We start from the raw sequence: 21045 nt of genomic DNA on the forward strand, positions 1-21045 counted from the left end.
CGCACTGGGCGCTATTGATGTTTTCGTTTAAACTTAAGCGCGCTTTCAGTTTTCTCAGATTCATTGATTTTAGAAGAGCCACCCCTACAGATTTAACGTTAATGGCAATAGACATAAATCTGTCTCGTTTTAACCGAAACTCTAACACCGAACAAACCGTGAGTCCGGTGTGAACAGAACCTTAGCCGGGGCCGGAGATAAAATTGACTTCGGTTTAGTGTAGTGTCAGGACCAATTTGGAAATAGAATGAAGAACCTTTGTAGTTAGGAATTTGCCCCCTGCGTACAAGATAGATGTAATAGCCATAACATTGCCTGCAGCGACTCATCACGGGCTCCCTTGTGTCCACCGCGAGGAGGCGCGAGAGCGTCTCTCGGCATTACACGCTCCGTAAACATATTGTAGCCATACAATTAGGTGGGTATCTATACTTTAGTTTTCCTTGGCTTTTTTAGGGATCTGTACCCGAAAAGTGACAACGGGAGCGGCCGAGTACTAAGCCTCTGCTGTCCGTCGCGTCGGTAGGTATATCGTGAACCATAAAATAGCAGACATAGAAATTTTCATAGAATGCCTAGGTGTATTTCTATTGCCACTATAACAACAAACAATAAAAATGTGATGTAAGATGTAAGCTTTGAATGGTCTAAGACAGCTGCGCTTCGGTTCCACTCCACTCTGCAGGTTTGCACTGCGCTTTGTATGAGATGTCTGTCTAATAGTAGGTAGGTACGTCACGTCGGCAGACCAACTCGCCACCCACTGCAAGGAGTTGACAACCGACATCAAACGAGTTGCACGGAGCCGCAGGACGGGGCGTGAGGGATTCTTCACAGTAGACCTACGTCCAGCGGTGGACGACTATCACTTGCCGACGATGACGGCGTAGGTATTGCAAAATTCACACGGATGAAGTCGAGCAAAAACTATTTGTTCAAACTCCAAATATCCACAATAATAATACTTGTGTCATTTTGAGACTTAAGATCATGTTATATGTTATCAAACTTAGATAGATGGTAGGATAGGTCTAGTAGGTTGTTGATGTATCGAACGTTCTACTTTAAAGATCGCGTTATTGAAACTGTGATAGCCTAATGGTCTGACTTCTGTTGAAGACGCCAGGAGTTGATCCTGGGCATGCAGCTTTAACTCGTCAGAATTAAGTGCGTAGTAGGTACCTACACTTAGCTAACCAATAATATCACTTCTTATAACGTTGAAGGTAAACATCGAGAGGAAATCTGCATACAGTAACCTACATAAGTAGTTACTACTTAAAATTACCTACCTAAGTACATATATATCTGTTTCCAAGTAATATAAAATTTTAGTTTACATTAAAGTTTTCCTGCTAATTCGTTTAATCAAATAAGATCCTTAGGTTATCAGCAAAAAACAAATTCCAATGACGTGGGAACACGTAAAAAACATTTTTTCCAAGATAAGCCATGAAAAACTACCTATTATTAATACAAACAATAACACACAATTATATTTTATTTATCTCAATTACGTACGTCTTAACCCGGGCAGGTCATCGGGAATACAACACCACAAAGTAGGTAGGTACATTGTAATATTACACACGCCGCTGTCGAGGCCAGTCAGAATTAGCCGCGCGTTACTATGAACGTATTGTACTCGTGTGCGCTGCTCGTGGCGAGCTGCGCTGCCGTTCCCTTGCAAGTGGAAGATTGGACCTTTCAAATGAATCCTATCCAGAACTTCTCGGAGAATATGAAGGCCTTCTTCGAGGTGCAGAAGGATCGCGTCGAGCAAGCGTTCAGCGCGAGCTACGAGGAGGCGATGCGGATGAAGGACTCGGTGACCAACTATCTCGACGACAAGGGGAAGGAAATCAGCTCTGACATCAACGCCTACGTCGAGAATGTTAAACAAAGCGGACGGAAGATGACCGACAAGTGGTCCTACCTTCACGCGGAAGAGCCCGGCGCGCGCCTCGACAACCCGGACATGAGCCTGTCGGTGCCTTCCATCATCACGAGGCACGGCTACGCGTGCGAGACGCACACCGTCGTGTCTCAAGACTACATGTTGAACATTCACAGGATTCCCCGCGCCAAAAACGGCGAGGAGACTCCGCGGAACACAGTGATCCTCCAGCACGGCCTGTTCGCCAGCTCCGCCGACTGGATACTGAACGGGCCGGACAAAGCGCTCGCGTACGCGCTGGCCGACGCGGGCTACGACGTCTGGATGCCCAACATCCGAGGGAACAGGTACTCGAAAGAGCACGCCTTCCTAAAAAGCGATTCCAAATCGTTCTGGAACTTCTCGTGGCACGACGTGGCGCTGCACGACCTGCCGGCCGTCATCGATCACATCGCGAAGCTGAAAGGCGAGGCGGCCAAAATAACTTACATAGGCCACTCGATGGGCACCACCGTCCTGTTCGCGATGCTGGCGCTGAGACCCGAGTACAACGAGAGGCTCGCCGCGGGGTTCGCGTTGGCGCCGGTGACCTTCCTGTCGGACATACGCTCGCCCGTCAAAGCCCTGGCGCCGATAGCCAGCAACGTCGCCTACATGGAGATGCTGTACGGGTCGCACGAGTTCATCCCCAAACATTCCGTCCTCGGGAAGATGACGAACTCCTGCGACGTCGACAACGTGGACTCCCTAGTTTGCAAGAACGTGATATTTTACATCTGCGGGTACAACGAGAAGCAGTTCAACAAGACTCTGCTGCCGGTGTTCTTGTCCAACTTGGGCACGGGCACGTCGTGGAAGACGGCGGTTCACTTCGCGCAGGAGATCCTGGCCGGGGAGAGGTTCCAGCAGTTCGACTACGGGAAAAGCGATAACCTGAAAGTGTACGGAACGGAACAGCCTCCCGAGTACGACCTCGGTAAAATAACCCTCCCTATCAAGTTGTTCTGGGCCGAAAACGACCTGCTCTCCAGTGAGAAAGACGTGCGGCTGCTGTTCCAGAAGTTGCCCTCCACGACGGAGCTGTACAAGGTCCCCGACCCGGAGTTCAACCACTTGGACTACCTGTGGGCCATCGACGCTCCGACGTTAGTAAACAAAGAAGTATTAAGGTCTTTAGATAAGGTATACTCATCCGAATCAGTCAATTTCTCGTGGAGCTGGAAATTATAAAAATGTTCATAGTAATTATGAAATGAAGTAACTGAAAATGCTTTTATGTAGGTACCTACTTATCTACTAAGAAAACGCTAACAGCATAAATTATACGTATAGACTAAACAGGCTTTTTACATAAAAGCATTCTCAGTGGCTTCATTTCAATACACACTTTTTCATTTAACTAGGTATAATATTAGATTATTATTAGAATTAAAGTAATTAGAACTAAGTATTCATATCGATTTTGTGTGATACCTAACGTATTGAATTTCTGTTTTAAAGAAATTTACTACTTACCTACTTAATTTAAAATGTACCTATAGTAGTTTATAGTCTTTTCTTTGAAAAAACAATTGTTAATTATTTATCGTAATAGCTTCATTCTAACTAAACCACCTATTTAATATATATTATGAGCAATATACTGTTAAAAAACTATTTTTTTTTTTACTAAAATCACCCCACCGAATGTGCTTACCTGGGTAGCAACTTCATTATTAGAAGTGGAAAATACCTTAATCTCAGAAGAGTAGTGTTATATTAGTAAGCAGGTAAGTACTCAAGGAATTCCCTACTTGAAAACTAAGTTGTTTACGCAAATCTTTATCTGAGATGATTCACGCAATATACAACATCCTATAATATGAAAGCAGTTAAGACGTCTACTTTCACTTCGGGAGGTCGGGGTTCGATCCCGGGTACGCACTTCTAACTTTTCCAAGTTAGGTAAATATTAGGTGTGTGCGTTTTTAGCAATTATATCACTTGCTTCAACTGTGAAGGAAAACATCGTGAGGAAACCTGCTTGACTGAAAATTCTCCATAATGTTCTCAAAGGTGTACTGAAGGCCGACAACCCGCACTAGGCCAGCGAGACGGATTTTACATCATTTAGAGAGGAAACCTGTTCTCAGTAGTTGGCCAGTGGTTAATCGTGACGATGGGTATTTATTTTGTGCCTACGCTTCCCAGGCTAAAACTGGTGCTATTCTTGTTTTTTGATTGATTGCGCAGATAAGTTGTTAGTAAGTTAAGCTTTTTTCTATTTTGTTAGTAGCTGGTAGTAGTTGGTTTAGTTTTGTTCTTGTTAAGCTTATCTAATTTTGTGTTGCGCTGTAGTTTTGTACCTACATATTTCAATGCATGCCAAGTCCACATCCAGGAGACACAATTGCGTACCTGTATTTTTGTTATGTTACCTGTATCTTGTTTTGTTTTTACAATAGTTACATAAGGACGACTGTCCGGAGCTGGTGGTGAAAGTAAAAGTCCTTTTGGTTGTGGGATGGTTTAATTAGGTACTGATTTACATAAAAATGACATATTATAACTAGAGGTACGTCCGTTTCGCACCGATGGTAGGTAACGAAGGCTTCGAGTGTAGTCTGCATTCTGTATATGGTGTTATTTGACTCTGTCGGCACGTTTCGCTGATGAAGGAAGTCATCCAGCATAACACAATTGTAGTCAGTTTTGTGGAGTGAATAAAAAAAAAAATATTTTTTTGTGTCACAAAAACCAAAAAAGCGAAATAACAGCAAAAACGGAGTTAATGTTTGGATGCCGCAATGTTTTTCTTTTTTTTTTGTTTGATAAAACTGTATCAACTTTTTGTGCTGAAAGAAAAGTTTTAACGAGGACAACCGCAGAATGACGGGAGAGATTGCAGACGGAACTCCATCATGTTTGCAGATTGCGTTTGGAATGCAATATGTCGCCATTTATTTACCTACATGACTGTGGTTTGTGAGCTCTGCTTTCATTCATAATATATCTTTGACTATCATCGTAAAATCGAGGTGACAGATTACTCCCTACCACCTACTTACAGGTAAGTACCTACTTACAGGACAGAGGACTTACAGAGGAACTTTTGCAAAGCTTGTTTAAAAAATTATCAACGAGCCTGTAGGCTTTTTATTAACCTTTCGGATCTTTTAACAGGCTCCGACATTTTTTTTAATGATGGCATTTACTTTAAATCATTTTAAAGCAAGTGATTCTTAATTGATTATTTATTTAAACACCCATAACTCCGAAAAGTTTCTGAAGTGGAAACACGGACGTCTTTAAGACTCTTAACCACTGGGCTATCACGTTTGTCCCCATATCATCTACGTCAAATGAGCAAGTAATTTCCCTGATTAAGTACCTGGTAAGTGCGGCGGTGGCGTGGCGTGGCGTGGTGCCCCGTGCCATCAAAACATCCACGCACTTAACACGTAGGTACGTGGTTAATTACTAATACTTGAGTCGATTAACTAAACACTTGAGAGAAAAGTGCATACTTACTTCATGTGCAAAACAATATATAATAAGTAATTAATCTTGAGTATCTTGGTTGAATAAGAAGCGGCATCTAACAGCCTAGTGGTTAAAACGTCCGACGCAGTTGTGCGTTTTAAGCAATTAAATATCACTAGCTTCAATGGTGAAGGACAACATTTGTGAGGAAACCTGCATGCACGAGAGTTATTCGAAAATCCGTGTTTGCCGGGGGGGGGGATTTCTTATGTAAAGCTCGATTTGCTTTGATGAGTTGAAACAGACAAATCTGTGTGCTGCGACATGCACGTATGCACTGTAAGCATTACATCTCTTGAGTACGCTGTTGGAGAGGATCTGCGTGGTGTTGCATGTTGGTGGTGTGTATTGTATTGCTTGCTTTTCCCGCATGTTCAGCACGCACGAGGAGGGAGCACGTTGCACATCACATGTTTCATATCTAGATTTGTCTATTTCAGGTATTACTTATCTATACTAATAAATAAAATTGAAGTGTCGTGTTTGTTTGAACGGGCTAAACTTTGGAATGGCTAAGCCTATTTTGACGGGACTTTCACAGACAAGTAAAGGATTAATTAACCAAGGAGTAACCTAGGCTACTTTTTTAACCGACTTTGAAAAATGGAGGAGTTGTGTTTTTCTACCTATGTGCATTGATATCTCCGAGATTTCTGAACCGATTTGTATTTTTTTTATCGTTAAGGGAACTTTGCGACATTGTTCCATAAAAAATTTGGATTCCAACTCTTCAATCCTGATTGCTGCAGGGGATCCGACCAATCCACGCGGGCGAAGCTGCGGGCCTCAGCTAGTTGCAAATAAAGCTTATATATTATGAGTCCTTGTAAATCATGCAAATTAACTCTGGATAGTATAATAATATATATTGTGAAGTATCAGGAAATGAAATGTTTTTGTTTCTATTCATTTTATACAAGAAATTTTGTATTCTAACCAAATTCTAACAAGCAATGTAAACAAGTGGATGCATTTGCAACTAAACAAAATACTGTGTCAAAACTTCAAAGTAAATAGTTGTTTCTGCTTACCTTCTACTTCAACTAAGTAAAGTGGCAGGCATGGCCGCAGCCAGGGGCTACCCGCCGTAATACCATTTAGTAATTTTTTTTTGTGAACGTTATATCAAAAGTTTCGTCCGTGCTACTTCGTCCGGATGCATGGGTTAGAAATCACGTCACAACTCTGATTTTCTGGGATAAATGCCTATGCTGTTTGTTTCTTTGAATATTATTTTTTTCTATAAATACTAAAATCATTGTTATATTCTATCTCACTGTCAATTACCTAATTGTTAAAATTCCACTAACCAGGTACTTACGCCATCAAGTCGAGTAAGTTAAACACCCCCGGGAATCAATTCCTGGCTCCGGGCTCGGCGGCAGGTGGCAGCAGCACATTAGCTATTCGCGCAAGTTTATTGCATTCCGGACACAAACAAAGCTTGCGTCTGTTCTGTTATAAAGCGTACAGCTCTACACGAGATCACATGCAAATAGCGCTGATGCTGCACCGCGCAGATGTGCGCTGCATACCACTCACAGCGAGAGATAAACTAAGTAGATAATAATATAAGATTAGAACTGCGCTAGTAATAATATATGTGACAAAGTAAAGTTCAAAACTAAACTCGACCTGGCTAACTCAGTACTTTTGAGGTTTACAGCTTGATGATCTTCACGTAGAAGGTTTTATCAAGCACTAAATAATGCCGGTTAGATAAGCACGGACCTAGTCTAGTAATGAGAAGAGCTTTGGCTCTGGCCAAAACTCTTGTCATTCACCACCACCGCCACGCTGTCCAAGTGAAGATTGTCACACTTCACACTCCTGTGACAATATTATGGAGAACTCTCAGGCACACAGTTTTCACCGTTAAAGCGAATGATATATTTTAAGTGATTAAAACGCACATAACTCCGAAAAGTTATAGGAGCGTGCCAGGGATCGAACCTCTAACCTCCGATTAGGAGGCGGAGGTGTCGCGGCTTAGTAGTAGGTAACTACTATAATATACTACTATGTTATATGTTATATGCTATCAAACATGGCGACGTCACTGCTGGCAGCGAGGAAGAACGCTTGAATTTTTAATGCGCTCTTAGCGATAAGCGCAGTTAACAAGTTTCCCCATTCCAGCGGACACTGCCTCCCACAGCCACACTCCACTGCTAGCCGAGCTGGAGATTACTGTAGCGCAGGATTTAGGTCATAGTCTCCCACGCTGGCCACATGTAGATTGGCAGACTTCACATACCTTTGAAAGCAGATAGGGAACACACAGGCATGCAAGTTTCCTCACGATGTTTTCTTTCATCGTTAAAGCAAGTGTCTTTTGTGTCGTTTTAGGTAATTAAATATACTTATATTTAATTACCTAAAACACACAACTCTGACAATTTGAGGCCTGCTACCGAATCCGATCCCCGAACAGCTAGTCCATAATTGCTAACTCAATGTAACACTGAATGAGCTATCATTCAGTGTTACATTTCAGTGTTACGACTCTTGACTAAGTAGACTATCACCATTTATGTAGGTTAGTATATTATTTGATAGACACGGCCATAATAGCTAATGAATCTTGAAACCCTACAGGGTCTTACTTAGGTTCTTGCATAAATGATGTTATTTAGATAGTGGCGCTTAGTAAATGGGGGCTCAGAACTGGGTACAATTAATAATCTCCCGCGCTGCCACTGACTCGTCTACAGCCACGCAATTACTCACCGAGTATCAGCTACGAGCTGTAAGAGCTGTAATGCGATGGTTTTGCCCGAGCCAAGGTATTCGTAGTTAATACCTACTCACCTAAGTACTGACAGTTGTACAGCATTTGCCCTTTTTTGTTTGTGCTACGTTTATGATAAGCTTTATAACTTTTACAGTAAAACCAAAGTATATTATTATGATTAATATACCTACTGTTACGTACTTTAAAGTATGTTACTGTAAGTAGGTATATATACCACTGAAATACCTACTACGTATACTACGTCGTACGTACTTTGTAATTATTCACAAGATGCTGCCCGCGACTTCGTCCACGTGGCTTTAAGTTTATTATAAAAATGCTGTAGGAACTTTTTAATTTTTGTCGGTAAAAGCAGCCTTCGCTCGCCCTCGATATGCAAGCTATTTCTGTATCAAATTTCGTCAAAATCGGTTCAACAAATGGCCGTTAAAATGCACCAGAAAGTATGGACGCAACGATGCTTATTAGACACGTTCAATATTAATTTGTTTTGTTTGTTTTGTTAGGACGAAATACAAAATAAAAAGCCTACGATATTGATATCACAGCTGTTCGTGCAACGCGGCTTTAGGGAATATTTTGAGCAGTTCGAGGAGCGCCGGCATTATAAACTAGTTAGATGTAAAGCGCTGAGGCTGCGGGTGCTGACGGGTAGGAGAGGAGGGCGGCACTTTTTACGACTTTTAAACCTTGTTACAGCTCAAGTGCAGTACGGCAACATACTTCTTATGTTCCTACTTTATTCATTATTCTTTTAGTACAAGCTTTTATCTGTTATTATATAAGTAGTAGTAAAATAGAATTGCATGCCTGAGAGTTCTTCATAATGTTCTCAAAGGTGTGTGAAGTCTGTCAATCTACCCAGCGTGGTGGACCATTGCCAAAACCCTTCTCATTCTTAGAGGAGACCCGCGAGTTGAGATGATGAAAATATAATAGAGACAAAATCTTGACAAACTACACGAATTCGTAGGAAGGTATACTTAAGTAAAAAGTCTAACTAAAAACTTACCTAGTTCTCTTATAAATATTTATAAGAGAACTAGGTTTTGATGACCTGCCTGGCACATGAATAGCGCTGTGGTCTTATAAGTGACAGTAGGAGGTCCCGTGTTCGGTTCCCGGCAGGGATGATTTTTAAATTGTCTTTAATTTGGTCCGGTCTGGCAGGCTTCGGCCGTGGCTGGTTACCACCTTACCGGCAAAACCGTGCTCATACTCATATTGTCGTACCTACTTCTAAATTATCCCGTTTCCATTAGAGTGCATCATCATTTACTACAAGATCAAATTACAATCAAGAGTTAACTTATATCACAGTTTTAGGATTATATCGGAATAAAAACCATAAGCGGTGTAGGTAGATTTAGGAGTAGGTAGAGGAGTAGACCAGGTAGTAGCTACGCCGCGGCTACGGCTGCGGCTACGGCCGCGGCTACGGCTGCGGCTACGGACATAAGAAAGTACATAATATAATGCTGAAAATGTAGAAAAAGCTCTAATATTACTAACTTACAAAGCGTAGTAGCGTCAAAGTAAAAAGTAAGGTAGGGAGGTAGAAATTTTTCTTTGAGCGCATTGCTTGCAGCAAATTCACAGTTACAAAATAGCGACCCACGTATTTACTCTTAGGCTGAGATCTACAGAGCGCACTTTGAATTTATTCCGACTTGACCCTGTCAAAACGAGACAGCGTTATACCCCTGGCATAAATCTGTCTCGTTTTAACTGAAACTTAAGTCTAAACAAAGTCAAAGTGCGGTCTATGGATTTCAACTTTAGTGCTAATGTAAAGGGCTTTTGTTGTGAGGGGTATGACAAAAAAAGAAAAGGAAATGAATTTTCATTTTTATATTATTCTTAGAATTACCAAACTTCATTTGAAGTTTTCAAACATTAATTCATATCTGTTCATTACGCTTAAAACTCATTGGATATTCGGGCAAAAGACTGGCTTGCCATAGCACAGAGTTCTGGTTCGGGAGCCAAGAACTCTGAACAAGAACTGGTCAATACCGCATAGTACTTTATAGTATGTTTTGTATTATGTATCAAATAAAGATTATACAGTAAGATATTTAAGTGGACCCTTAATAAGGAAACCTCGAGAACAAACTTACGTGAAGGTCTTTCATAAGCGATACAATGAGCTTCTCTTCCGCACAATTCCGTAGGTAATTAACTGTTACAACTAAGTCCACAACAATGGGCATGTTTCAGCCGAAATTTAGTTACAATAGGAAAGCGGCCGTGAAGGACGGCGGTACCGCTGGCGGCGCACGTAGCCACGCCGTACGCGTCACGCACAGGCGGCCTTTTCAGCTGCCACCAACAAGGTCTAATCACGTGCGACTTGGGCCCGCAAACTACATATAACCGCATAAATCTACCGAGTTTTTTCAATTTATAAAAAAAGAATAATTTTCATGTTAATCATTTCCTTTCCCCCTCCAATTGAGCGTAAAGCTTGTGTTATGCTGTGCTTGTGCTGTGGGTACGATAATAGTGCAACGGGTGGGGTTTGAACCGCCGACCTTTCGGAATTCAGGCCGTCCCTCAACTGTTGAGCTATCGGGGCTCTTTTGAGAAATTCTTAAGGCTGAGATTTGTAGAGCTCACTTTGACTTAGCTTAGTAAAGTCACTGTTAAAATGCGACAACGCTATATCCTGTTAAATCTGTCTCGTTTTTTTCAGCAGCTGACATGACGGTCTCAAAACTTATTTTAAGACCTAAGAGCATTCTTCATGGATATCGATTAATAATGTACTTATAACAAAATATATTCTTAATGTCATGACTGAGTATTTATTCATCCAAGGTCATGACTGTGGTTGACCTTGTTGCAATGTGCGATCAGCCTAAGATCAACGGTGTGCGCAATGATCTGCCTTCTGAGAAGAATGAAATGTTTGGATAAAGTCATCCAAACATCTAGGTACTTTGTCTTTGCATTAAAAAAACGAGTATTTTGTTGCTATTTTTGTATTTAAATGAAAGTGCATTTATTTGTACACAATATATTAACAATTTCAAGTTATGTTGTAGGTACATAATATGTTTTTGTTATTAAAATCCACTAATTAAGTAAGTAGGTATACCTACCTAGTTATCTCTGAATAAAGACCCTGTTTTATCAGAATTCGATACTTATCTAACACGTTTATGCAATTAATAAAAATATTAAATCGAGTGTCCTACAATATCAATAAAATAACATGTTCTTCGGTTAAATTATTTTGACGATTCAAAAGGTCTTAGTAAAAGTTTATATCAATAAAAATATTATGGTCTATTCTTACAATATTTTGAACAATTAGTCAAAATATTGTAAGCACCACATATTTATTCATATTTTAAAAACAAACTTTAATAACATTAGAATAGAATAGAAATATTTTTGTTCAAAAACTTTTACAAGTAGGTGCTTTTGAATTATCAAATGTATTTAGCACTGCTGCTTGCTTTTCCGGCGGAAAAAAGTTCAGGAAAGGCAACTTTGTATTCAGTAGGTATCTAATCAAAATCATGAACTTTGGATTCAATTGCATTAGGTAGTTTTGGGTCATTTTGCTTAGAAATGAGTTCCGACTTCAGATGAGTGGGTCGCGAAAACAAGTCTACAAGGTCCGAATTAAAAAAATGTATTTAGATCAGTACTAGAAGTGTAAGTAATTACGTTATCTTGCTCGTCGGCTCCTCAATTACGTCCACGAGTCTGTAGTATCTCATGTCATGTGTCTGTAGGTTACAAGATCAAGAACATTTCACTATTTTTTTATTTCGTTATATTTTGACATATTATAGGTTATTTTATTATTAATTTACGCGATCTACGTCATTTGAACGTCATCTCTGTTTAGAAAAATCTTATCATATTTTCATAATAATAGGTTTATAGTATTTTTGCATCAGTATCACTTTTTGAGGTACAGAGAATACTCATTACATTTGTATTCCTTTATATAATTTTTTTACTTAATTCTTATTGATTCCTTTTTTTAAATGATTTAAAGGGACGTTATATTACATCGGCTAACTTTTAAATAAAGCAGTTTGTGAATAATAAAAGAAAGTTGTACAATCACTAAGACTGTGTGCAGAAATTATGTAGATACGAGTACGTATCTATGTCGATAAATTGTTACTCGTATCTCGTATGACACGCACCTTACTTCGACCACTTAGAGAGTTAATACACGATCGAATACAAGATAAAATCTAAGAAGTTAAGCAAAACACTCGAAATATTATCGATATCTTCGATATCGTACCTGCGGATATTGTATAAATACGGAGGAAATGTGTAAGGAGTCAATCAAATTCAAGATGTTTCTGGTACGTAGCGGCTTGCTCGCCCTGTGCCTCGTGGTGGCAGCGCGCGCCGCCGCCGTCAGCGACTACGAGACCGCCAAAGCCGAGCTCGAGGAGTACATCCGGAACAAGAGGAAGGACATCGACCCGCGCTTCCGGCCGCTGTACCACGTCGCGCCCCCGGTGGGCTGGATGAACGATCCCAACGGGTTCTCGTACCACAAAGGAGAGTTCCATCTTTTCTACCAATTCTATCCTTACGACAGCGTGTGGGGCCCGATGCACTGGGGACACGTGACGAGCCGCGACCTGGTGAACTGGGAGCAGCGGCCCACGGCGCTTCTGCCCGAACGAGAGCAATGCTTCTCGGGAGGCGCCATAACGCAAGGCGACCAGCTGGTCCTGATGTACACGGCCCACGCCGGCAGCGACGTGGAGCCCTTCTTCAACGAGACCCAGTACTTGGCCTTCAGCGACGACGCCATGAACTTCCACAAGTACGAAGGCAATCCGGTCATAGCCAGAGCCCCGAACGGCTCGCCGGACTTCAGAGACCCGAAGGTTTGGAAGCACGGAGACGACTACTACTCCGCGATCGGCAGCAAGACTTGGAACGACCGCGGCCTGGTGCTCTTGTACAAGTCCAAGGACTTGAAAGATTGGGAGTTTCTATCGGTGATCGCGGAGTCGAATGGAGAAGAAGGTTACATGTGGGAATGTCCGGATTTCTTCGAGCTGGACGGCAAGTTCGTGCTGCTCATCTCCCCCCAGGGCATGGAGGAGCAGGGCGACAGGTACAAGAACACCAACCAGAACGGCTACATCATCGGCAGCTTCAGTTACGACACCAATCAATTCGTGCCGGAAGTCGGATTCCAGGAGATCGACTTCGGACACGACTTCTACGCGGCTCAGACGGTCGAGGCGAACGGAAAAAGGTATATCAGCGCTTGGTTCAACATGTGGGGGGTTCCTCACCACGAAGCCGTGGACGGATGGGCTGGAATGTTGACGATACCCAGGGAGCTAAGACTAGTCAATAACCGCGTGACCATGAATCCTGTAGAAGAGCTTGTCAGTTTGAGAGACGGAGTGGTGGTGGACGGCGACGTTCGGCCGGACGCAGTGCTCGAGTTCGGCAAGGCCGTCGAACTGATTATTGAGAGTGACCTCAATCAGAAAGTCGATATAATGTTGGACGGGCGCGAGGGAGGCAACAGCGCGTGGTTGCGCTGGGACCCCGAGGTACGCAAGGTCGTAGTGGACCGAGGATCAGGGGACGTGAGACAAGTGGAATGGGCTCCCGTCGGTTCGAAGACGTGGCGTGTGTTCCTGGACGCGAGCAGCGTGGAGCTGTTCTGCGGAGACGGCGAGGTGGTGCTGAGCAGCAGAGTGCACCCGCTGGGCGGGTGGCGGCTGACCAATCAGAGCCCCCAAACGATCCAGCTCAAAGCTTACAACTTGAGAAGAAGTGTACCAGAATAATTAGTTTTGTAACTACACATCGACCCAAAACAGTATTACGACTTTTGTATTTTTTTTCAGATAAAACATTTGTACAAAATTTTTGAAATAAAGGCTTATAAAAATATTTTTGTTTTGTATTTTCTTTTCCAGTTACTTAAGTGTTTCTTATTTTTTTTTTAATCTATCAAATAACATGCTCCAAAAATTACTGAAACTTTTTTATTGAAGATTTCACTATACGAGAGAGAACTTTATACACAACAATTAGTATTATTATTTAGGATAGTATTTATTTAACAACTAACTATTCGGAGTAATCTGAGTTTTTAAGTAATTAAATATCACTTGTTTTAACGATGAAGGGAAACATCATGAGGAAACCCGCATGCCTGAGAGTTCTCCATATTGATCTCAAAGGTGTGTGAAGTCTGCACTTGGCCAGCGTGGTAGACTACGGCCAAAATCCTTGTCACTCTGAGAGAGGAGCCGTGCTCTGTAGTGAGCCGGCGATGGGTTGATCATGATGAAGTAGTTTCACCCGTACGAGTCGAGTGGGATATCAGATGAAAGAAGAAAAAATTCACAAAAATAATAATATAAATATAGTGCAATGTACACCGAGCGACAGAAAAACAATGTTATTATATGTATCGCTATGAGCGCAGTTCGTGGGTAGTAGTTTAGTGGGTTTTGGTGTTGTTTCCCTTTTATCTTGTTATTAATCTGGAAGACAATATTATTATAACAGAATTATTAAAAACTTGCAACACAAAAACAAACGATGACAATATTGTTCTTAATCTAAGGTTCACGACTTATTTCATTTAACGCCTGCAAAGATTCGGGTACTCTACGAACACGCGATTTTAATTAAGATAGTGCGCTAGAGACATTCACTTTTGGGATTTTGGCGCAATGGCGGAGCTGAGCGCGTTAATGTGTTAGCCGCCGCACCTAATGGGAGCTGCGGAAATGAACAAGTTGGTTGGGATGTAACACTGTTAGGTACATTGGATTTTAGTGGGAATCTGGCTTATAAGTCTTCTGAGATGTTTGAAGTTCAAACTGATTTAAAATTTCTTTGTGGATCAAATCACTACTCATCACTTTCCATATCATTTTTTACTTTAATGCAAATGTATTTGTTTGTTGGTTTATTGGTTTGTTGGTTTATTGTTTTATCATTCAGTCACAAGTCAAGGGAACAAAGGATCGGTGTGATTTTAGGCATAGATATAGGTATACCTGGAGCTCATACCTAGGCTATTTTATATCTCCCATAGTCAAAACGTTCCCACGGGATTCCAAAACCTAAATCCACGCGGATAACGTCGCGGGCATCAGTTAGTGAAATATAAATTAAGCATAAGCCAAATGCCATAAGAAGAATAACAGGCTGCTCGTTGACGTCAGGTAAAATGGAAACTGCACTTTTCTACAGCACGGGAAGTGACCATACTTTATCTCTAAATAGATCGATAAACCACTGCGGATATCCGCTGGCGGAGTAACGAGGAATAGCTGTGGTAGCCGGCCCTTGCGCTCCGTCGTCAGCGGTTGAATGGAACTTCGCGAGGTTTTTAGTCGACAGGAGTCCGACGTGAGCACGGGGAACACCCCTGTGGCAGGTGGGTCCACATCAAGACATGATGGATTTTCCTCACGAAAAAAGGGTAGAGCTATTTATCAGTTACTTATTTTACTTTATTATGCTGATAATTTTTTGAAAATGGCTGTAAGAAAATGTTTACTAAATACCTCCAAGTCACTGCAATTACTAGAACAACGAGCTGGCTGCCTTTCAACGAATTTATGCCCCCTAACGATCATAGAAAACATAACTACCTAGTGGTCGCATAAAAGGGACCCGGGAAATGAGGCTTCGGACTAACTAAGTGTTGCCACGAACCCCTTTCATGATCACGACCTCCGAGTGCTCTGAAAGAGGGAATAAGCTCTGAGAGATTCCCGAGTACAACGTTCCCAAGTACAATGTTCCCGAGTACAAAGTGTGAATCGAATATTAAGATGGCAATTTGTGATAATATTTTGGTTATTTAATTTAAGGACGGTTCAGTCGGGCTTGCAGTCAGCTGTCCAGGAGATAGTAGGTGATAATGATTCGTCACATTCATATCAGCTACCTACTTGTACGTACAGGTATATCTTATATCCACATTTCGGCGACCAAATGTGAGTCACACTCACACACGAAGAGCTCTGCACCATTTTACAAGATTAAACTTTTTACAAGATTATGCTTTTTAAATTCTTTCATTTTGAATGGCGGTCATTTTGAAATTCAGCATCTTGGTTTTTAGGTTCAAAACAGATAGGTATAACTCCGAAAAGATAGAAGTTGACGCCCGGAACTTTACCTCCGATCTTCTAAATAGAAGCCCGACGCTTTAACCACTGGGCTGTTACATACCGCTTACATTTATACTTAATATTAGTATATGGATTGGTACCTACTCCGAAAATCTAATCTGCCGCAATATTTTGAAAACCGCACTTGAAAGTTATAGAGATTCCAGAGAAATTGGAGTCTGCGACATCCACACTTGTTATGTAAGCTATAGATATAGCTTAGCTACCTGGTACTGTGTGGCGCAGCTTTCAAAAATAAACGTTTTTTCTTTCTTCTTTCATATACCTACCCACCATAAATCTATGGCTGTAGAGTCAGCTGTACAACTAGGTACGTTGACATGTAGCGGCCACTCTCAGGATTGACCATAAACATGATTAGCGGCGTAAATTGACGCTTTCATCCATCACTACCTGCGCCCTGCCCCGCTGCCCCGTGAGCGCGCGCCATCAATCCGTATTGTTTACGCCTTCATGACGCCTCGTGAGTCATGTCACCAACGATATAGCCTGTAGCGAGAGGGTGGGACCCACTTCAATCATGATCATATACATCGGATCAGATTTTAAAATTGCTTTTATATTAAACACTAGATGATGGCCGCGACTTCTTCCGCGTGGATTTAGATATTTTTAAAATACCGTGGGAACATAGCGAATCTCCGATATGCAAGGTACGAGTATTTATATCCAAATGGATTTCGTCAAAATCGACTAAATGGATGGGCCGAAAAAGAAACAGACAGCTTAGGTAGATTAAACTGTCTGAGTGAGTACGTAGACCGAGTTGAACGAAAACCACGCGAAAACTCAGAAAAACAAAGATTACGATTTTGTTCTAATAAAGATTTTATATAAAGATTAACAACGCTTGTTTTGTTTTATACTTTATTTATAGGAGAGAAATGTTACCTACTTCATATTTAGGTACTTACTTATAAACAGAACATATCTTTACAAACCGACAAAGTTAAGTAAGTAGAATGAAGAGCATGTGAAGTGAAGGGGGGTTGTTTACTGCGTGTTGGTTTAGGACGAAGGTCATCTGACGTCCTAACGAGCAGAAGTACCTACATCGTGACACTGAGGTCAGGTTAAATGACCTTCGACGGCACCATTGAAGCTCTGGCACAAGAGTAAGCGCTGTGCTCTTAAAACTTATAAGATCCATGGATTTTTGGCAACAAGACATTTTGGTCATTTTTCTGTCATGTAAATAATACGTACCTACTAAGTACAGTAAAATTGGATATATAATATATATCAATTCATATTATTTGTGCAAAGGATAGGTAAACTGAAAAACGAACTACCTATAAAACTTTCCGTGCCTCTGGATAAAAATGCAAATGGTTCAACCCTACGCGTCAGTGCCACAAACCGGCCATGTATCACGGCAAATGAATGACTGAAACCAGCCCCGAACGGATGGCTTGTTTGAATTCATAACAAGGGTTGCCGACTCCGAGTAAACTTAAATATGTCAAAACCCCTAACAATATTTCAAACCGATTTTCTTGAGAATAATGTCTACTTTATAGTAGGCAAAAGGTAGCAGAGGTTTTCAAACCGAGCCGAGTGCTGCCGAGTTCCAACCACGGATCATTGGTATTCGAAAAAAAACCAGTCAAGCGCGAGTCAGACTCGCGCACAGAGGGTTCCGTTAGAGGATTTTCGCGGGGTCGGGGGTTCTGTGACCGAACATATTAACAACTAGGCCCCCTCTTCTTCTCTCGTTGTCAACAGCTTGCCTAAATTAGCGGCAAACCCCGCCCCCAAGGTCCCGCTCTCATCACCTCGTCAGATGAAAGCTCGCGATAATCGAGCGAGGTAAATAGTTTCTCACACGACGTTAGGTTTAATTGACGAGACCCGAATAGAACAGAGAAACGATCTGTTATTCAAAGAGTTAGCAACAGGGCAACGCTGTAGAGCGACTTTGGACGTTTTCTTTGGAGTAATGGATTAAAAAATATTAAAATTTTGATTTAAAAATCCATTACTTATGAGCCATAAAATATACCACACAAAACGCACATAGCTCCGAAAAGTTACAAGTGCGTGCCGGGATCAAACTCGACCTTACAAAAAAAGGCCGATGCGCTGATGTAGGTACACTGTCGCCTATTCATATATCAAATAGAATAGAATAGATTTTTATTTAAATAAATTTTTCTAAAAATTTGTTTGAATAAAAAGTGCTTTCGTCAAAATAATTTACCACTACTATTTACCACAAATGTTCTGTACTAGTTCAAAATTAACACTTAAGTGAGAAGTAGCTAAAATATTAACACCCATACTTAGCGCGGTGGTAGCCTAGTGGCCTTAGGATGTTAGCTTACTAGTCATCTGGGTCTTCGTCCAGTATTCGATCCTGGGCACGCACCTTTTCGTCGAATTATGTGCGTTTTAAACAATTAAGTACATATCATTTGTTATGATGGCGTAGAAGACATCGTAAGGAAACCTGCATGCCTGAGAGTGCACCATAATGTTTTTAAAGATGTGTGAAGACTGTCAATCCGTACTTGGTCAGCGTGGTAGACTTTGGACAAACCTTTTTCATTCTGAGCGCAGACTCGTGTTCAGTAAAGAGCGACGATAGCTTTTTTGGCATAATTTTTCGGTCTATTTTCCTGTCTATCTAAGTGTGAATATCTCTGGTTGTACACTCAATTAGTTTGCAGCCCGGCGCGCCGTGCTGGCGGAACTTTGCCGGCTGTTATTGGCAGAAAAGTACTGCCATAGTTTAGTAACCATACAGATTAAATAGCCCGCTGCATACAATGGTACTGACTCTGATCGCAACTAAATAGTAGAGTATTCACATTTTTTCTAAGAAAAGCACAAACTTTATTTTATTGTTATATACCACGAAGTTAAAATTATTAGTTTATAAACGCTATGACCGGAATATGTATGTTGGTATACAATAAGTAGGTATGTTGGTATGTTGTTACCACGAAATAAGCTTACAATAATTGGACTTAATTTAATTTAAAACTGTCAAACCTCGTGAGTCGTGACTTTAGGTGCCCGTCTTGAGCATAGTGTTATTAGCACTAAAATTAGTCTTTGATTTAAAAATCATTTTTCGTCTTTTTTAGCAAATTAAGTAAGTTTAGAGAAAAACATCACAACCGTTGTCAATACCCGTTATTTTATCAATATTTGGAAAACCAACTAATTTGTCTTACGCGATGCGTGAATTACGTTTCGTAGTTTTCAGCAAGATTTTTGCTTTGTTGTTGCGAAAACTTATTGTAGGACGCACTGTACGTTCGTTAAACTGTGATGATAGAGGTCTGTTAAAGTGAGGTCAAAGTTAAATTACTTTATGTCGAAAATCAATCTAAACAATGGATACTTCCAAACATAACTGTAGTACACTAATGACTGCACGTGTTTAACTAACTTGTTCATTGACATAATATTATCATGTTTTCCTCTCTCGACTATCTTGATCGGTTCAAATAAATACCTCGTCCCGCCACACGCAGGAAAAAAGGTATTTATGTCCCCATATTTAAATTATAATAATAATATTATGTATTATAATATCCTGTATAGGTATATAACAATATGTTAAAATAAAGCTCAGAGAAAATCCAAAACGTAAAAACTACCGAGTAAAACTAAATTAGTTATTAATTTAAAATTTGATTTAAAGAGATCATAATATTTCTCAATCCGACATTGTGACACAAATGGGATATCCGATGTCGGAGGATACAGATTGTGATTGGATATCCGGTAGCCGCGCGTATTTTCCAGCTAAGGCAATGTTGACCGAACTTTTTACCCGACTACGAATCACTACCCATATTATTATAAATGTGAAAGTGTGTTTGTTTATTGTCCTTCAATCACGTCACAACGGATCGACGTAATTTTAGGATTCCGTACCTCAAAAGGAAAAATCTATCTGTCAAGAAACCTATAGGGTACTTCCCGTTGACCTAGAATCATGAAAATTGGTAAGTAGGTAGGTCTTATAGCACAAGTACAGGAATAAATCTAAAAACCGCGAATTAGTGGTTACATAATTGAAAAAGAAATTAAAATGTGTTTCAATTTTCAAAATATAATAACGATACCAAGTGGGGTATCATATCAAAAGGGCTTTACCTGTACATTCTAAAACAGATTTTTATTTATTTTTATATATAATAGTTTTTGATTTATTGTGCAAAATGTTGGAAAAAATACCCGAGTACGCCGACGGAATAGAGAATAAAGAGGATTGCCATTTCTGAGCGATGCCGCGGGCAGCCGCTGGTATGGTTAATTTTTATGGGTAATTTAAAAAATAATATAACTAATAGTGCTTTACTTACATGACGTTTATTATATTTACTTGCAGCAGAATGAAAGTGTAACAAAAATAATTCGTCCTTTTAGAATCGCCGTCACAACAGAGAAAGTAAAAAAAATCCAGCTACACGTTGTGTTTAGAAACCATAAACCTCAATTAGTAGCGTTGTTGTTATCTTTATTTAATCGAAAAATAAATGCTTTTATCAGCTCTTTTTATTGATATTTTTTTTACAAGAAATACCTATAGGTCCTAAAATAACATCGTTGATATCGGAACCGCCCAGGGTTTAAAGTTACACCGGCTCATTAAACTGGTATAACTTTAAAACTAGATATTTTTACGGAGATCTGACAAATCACAGACACAGATTTATTAGTTTCTAAAATGTGTCTACAAAATT

At 40.6% G+C, this 21045-nt stretch overlaps 2 protein-coding genes across 2 annotated transcripts; both read left to right on the top strand.

Moving 5' to 3' along the window:
* The first annotated feature begins 1558 nt into the window (after nt 1-1558).
* On the top strand, nt 1559-3134 carry LOC123871551 (lipase 3-like). Its single transcript, XM_045915415.1, has one exon. It carries the CDS (start codon nt 1631-1633, stop codon nt 3125-3127), a length of 1497 nt encoding a protein of 498 aa, XP_045771371.1. The 5' UTR covers nt 1559-1630; the 3' UTR covers nt 3128-3134.
* Nucleotides 3135-12470: 9336 nt separating this feature from the next.
* On the top strand, nt 12471-14078 carry LOC123871549 (sucrose-6-phosphate hydrolase-like). Its single transcript, XM_045915413.1, has one exon. The coding sequence runs from the start codon at nt 12476-12478 to the stop codon at nt 13970-13972; it is 1497 nt and encodes a 498-aa protein (XP_045771369.1). The 5' UTR covers nt 12471-12475; the 3' UTR covers nt 13973-14078.
* The last annotated feature ends 6967 nt before the right edge of the window (nt 14079-21045 follow it).

The sequence above is a fragment of the Maniola jurtina genome, chromosome 14 (genome assembly GCF_905333055.1).
Source record: "Maniola jurtina chromosome 14, ilManJurt1.1, whole genome shotgun sequence".
Lineage (NCBI taxonomy): Eukaryota > Metazoa > Arthropoda > Insecta > Lepidoptera > Nymphalidae > Maniola > Maniola jurtina.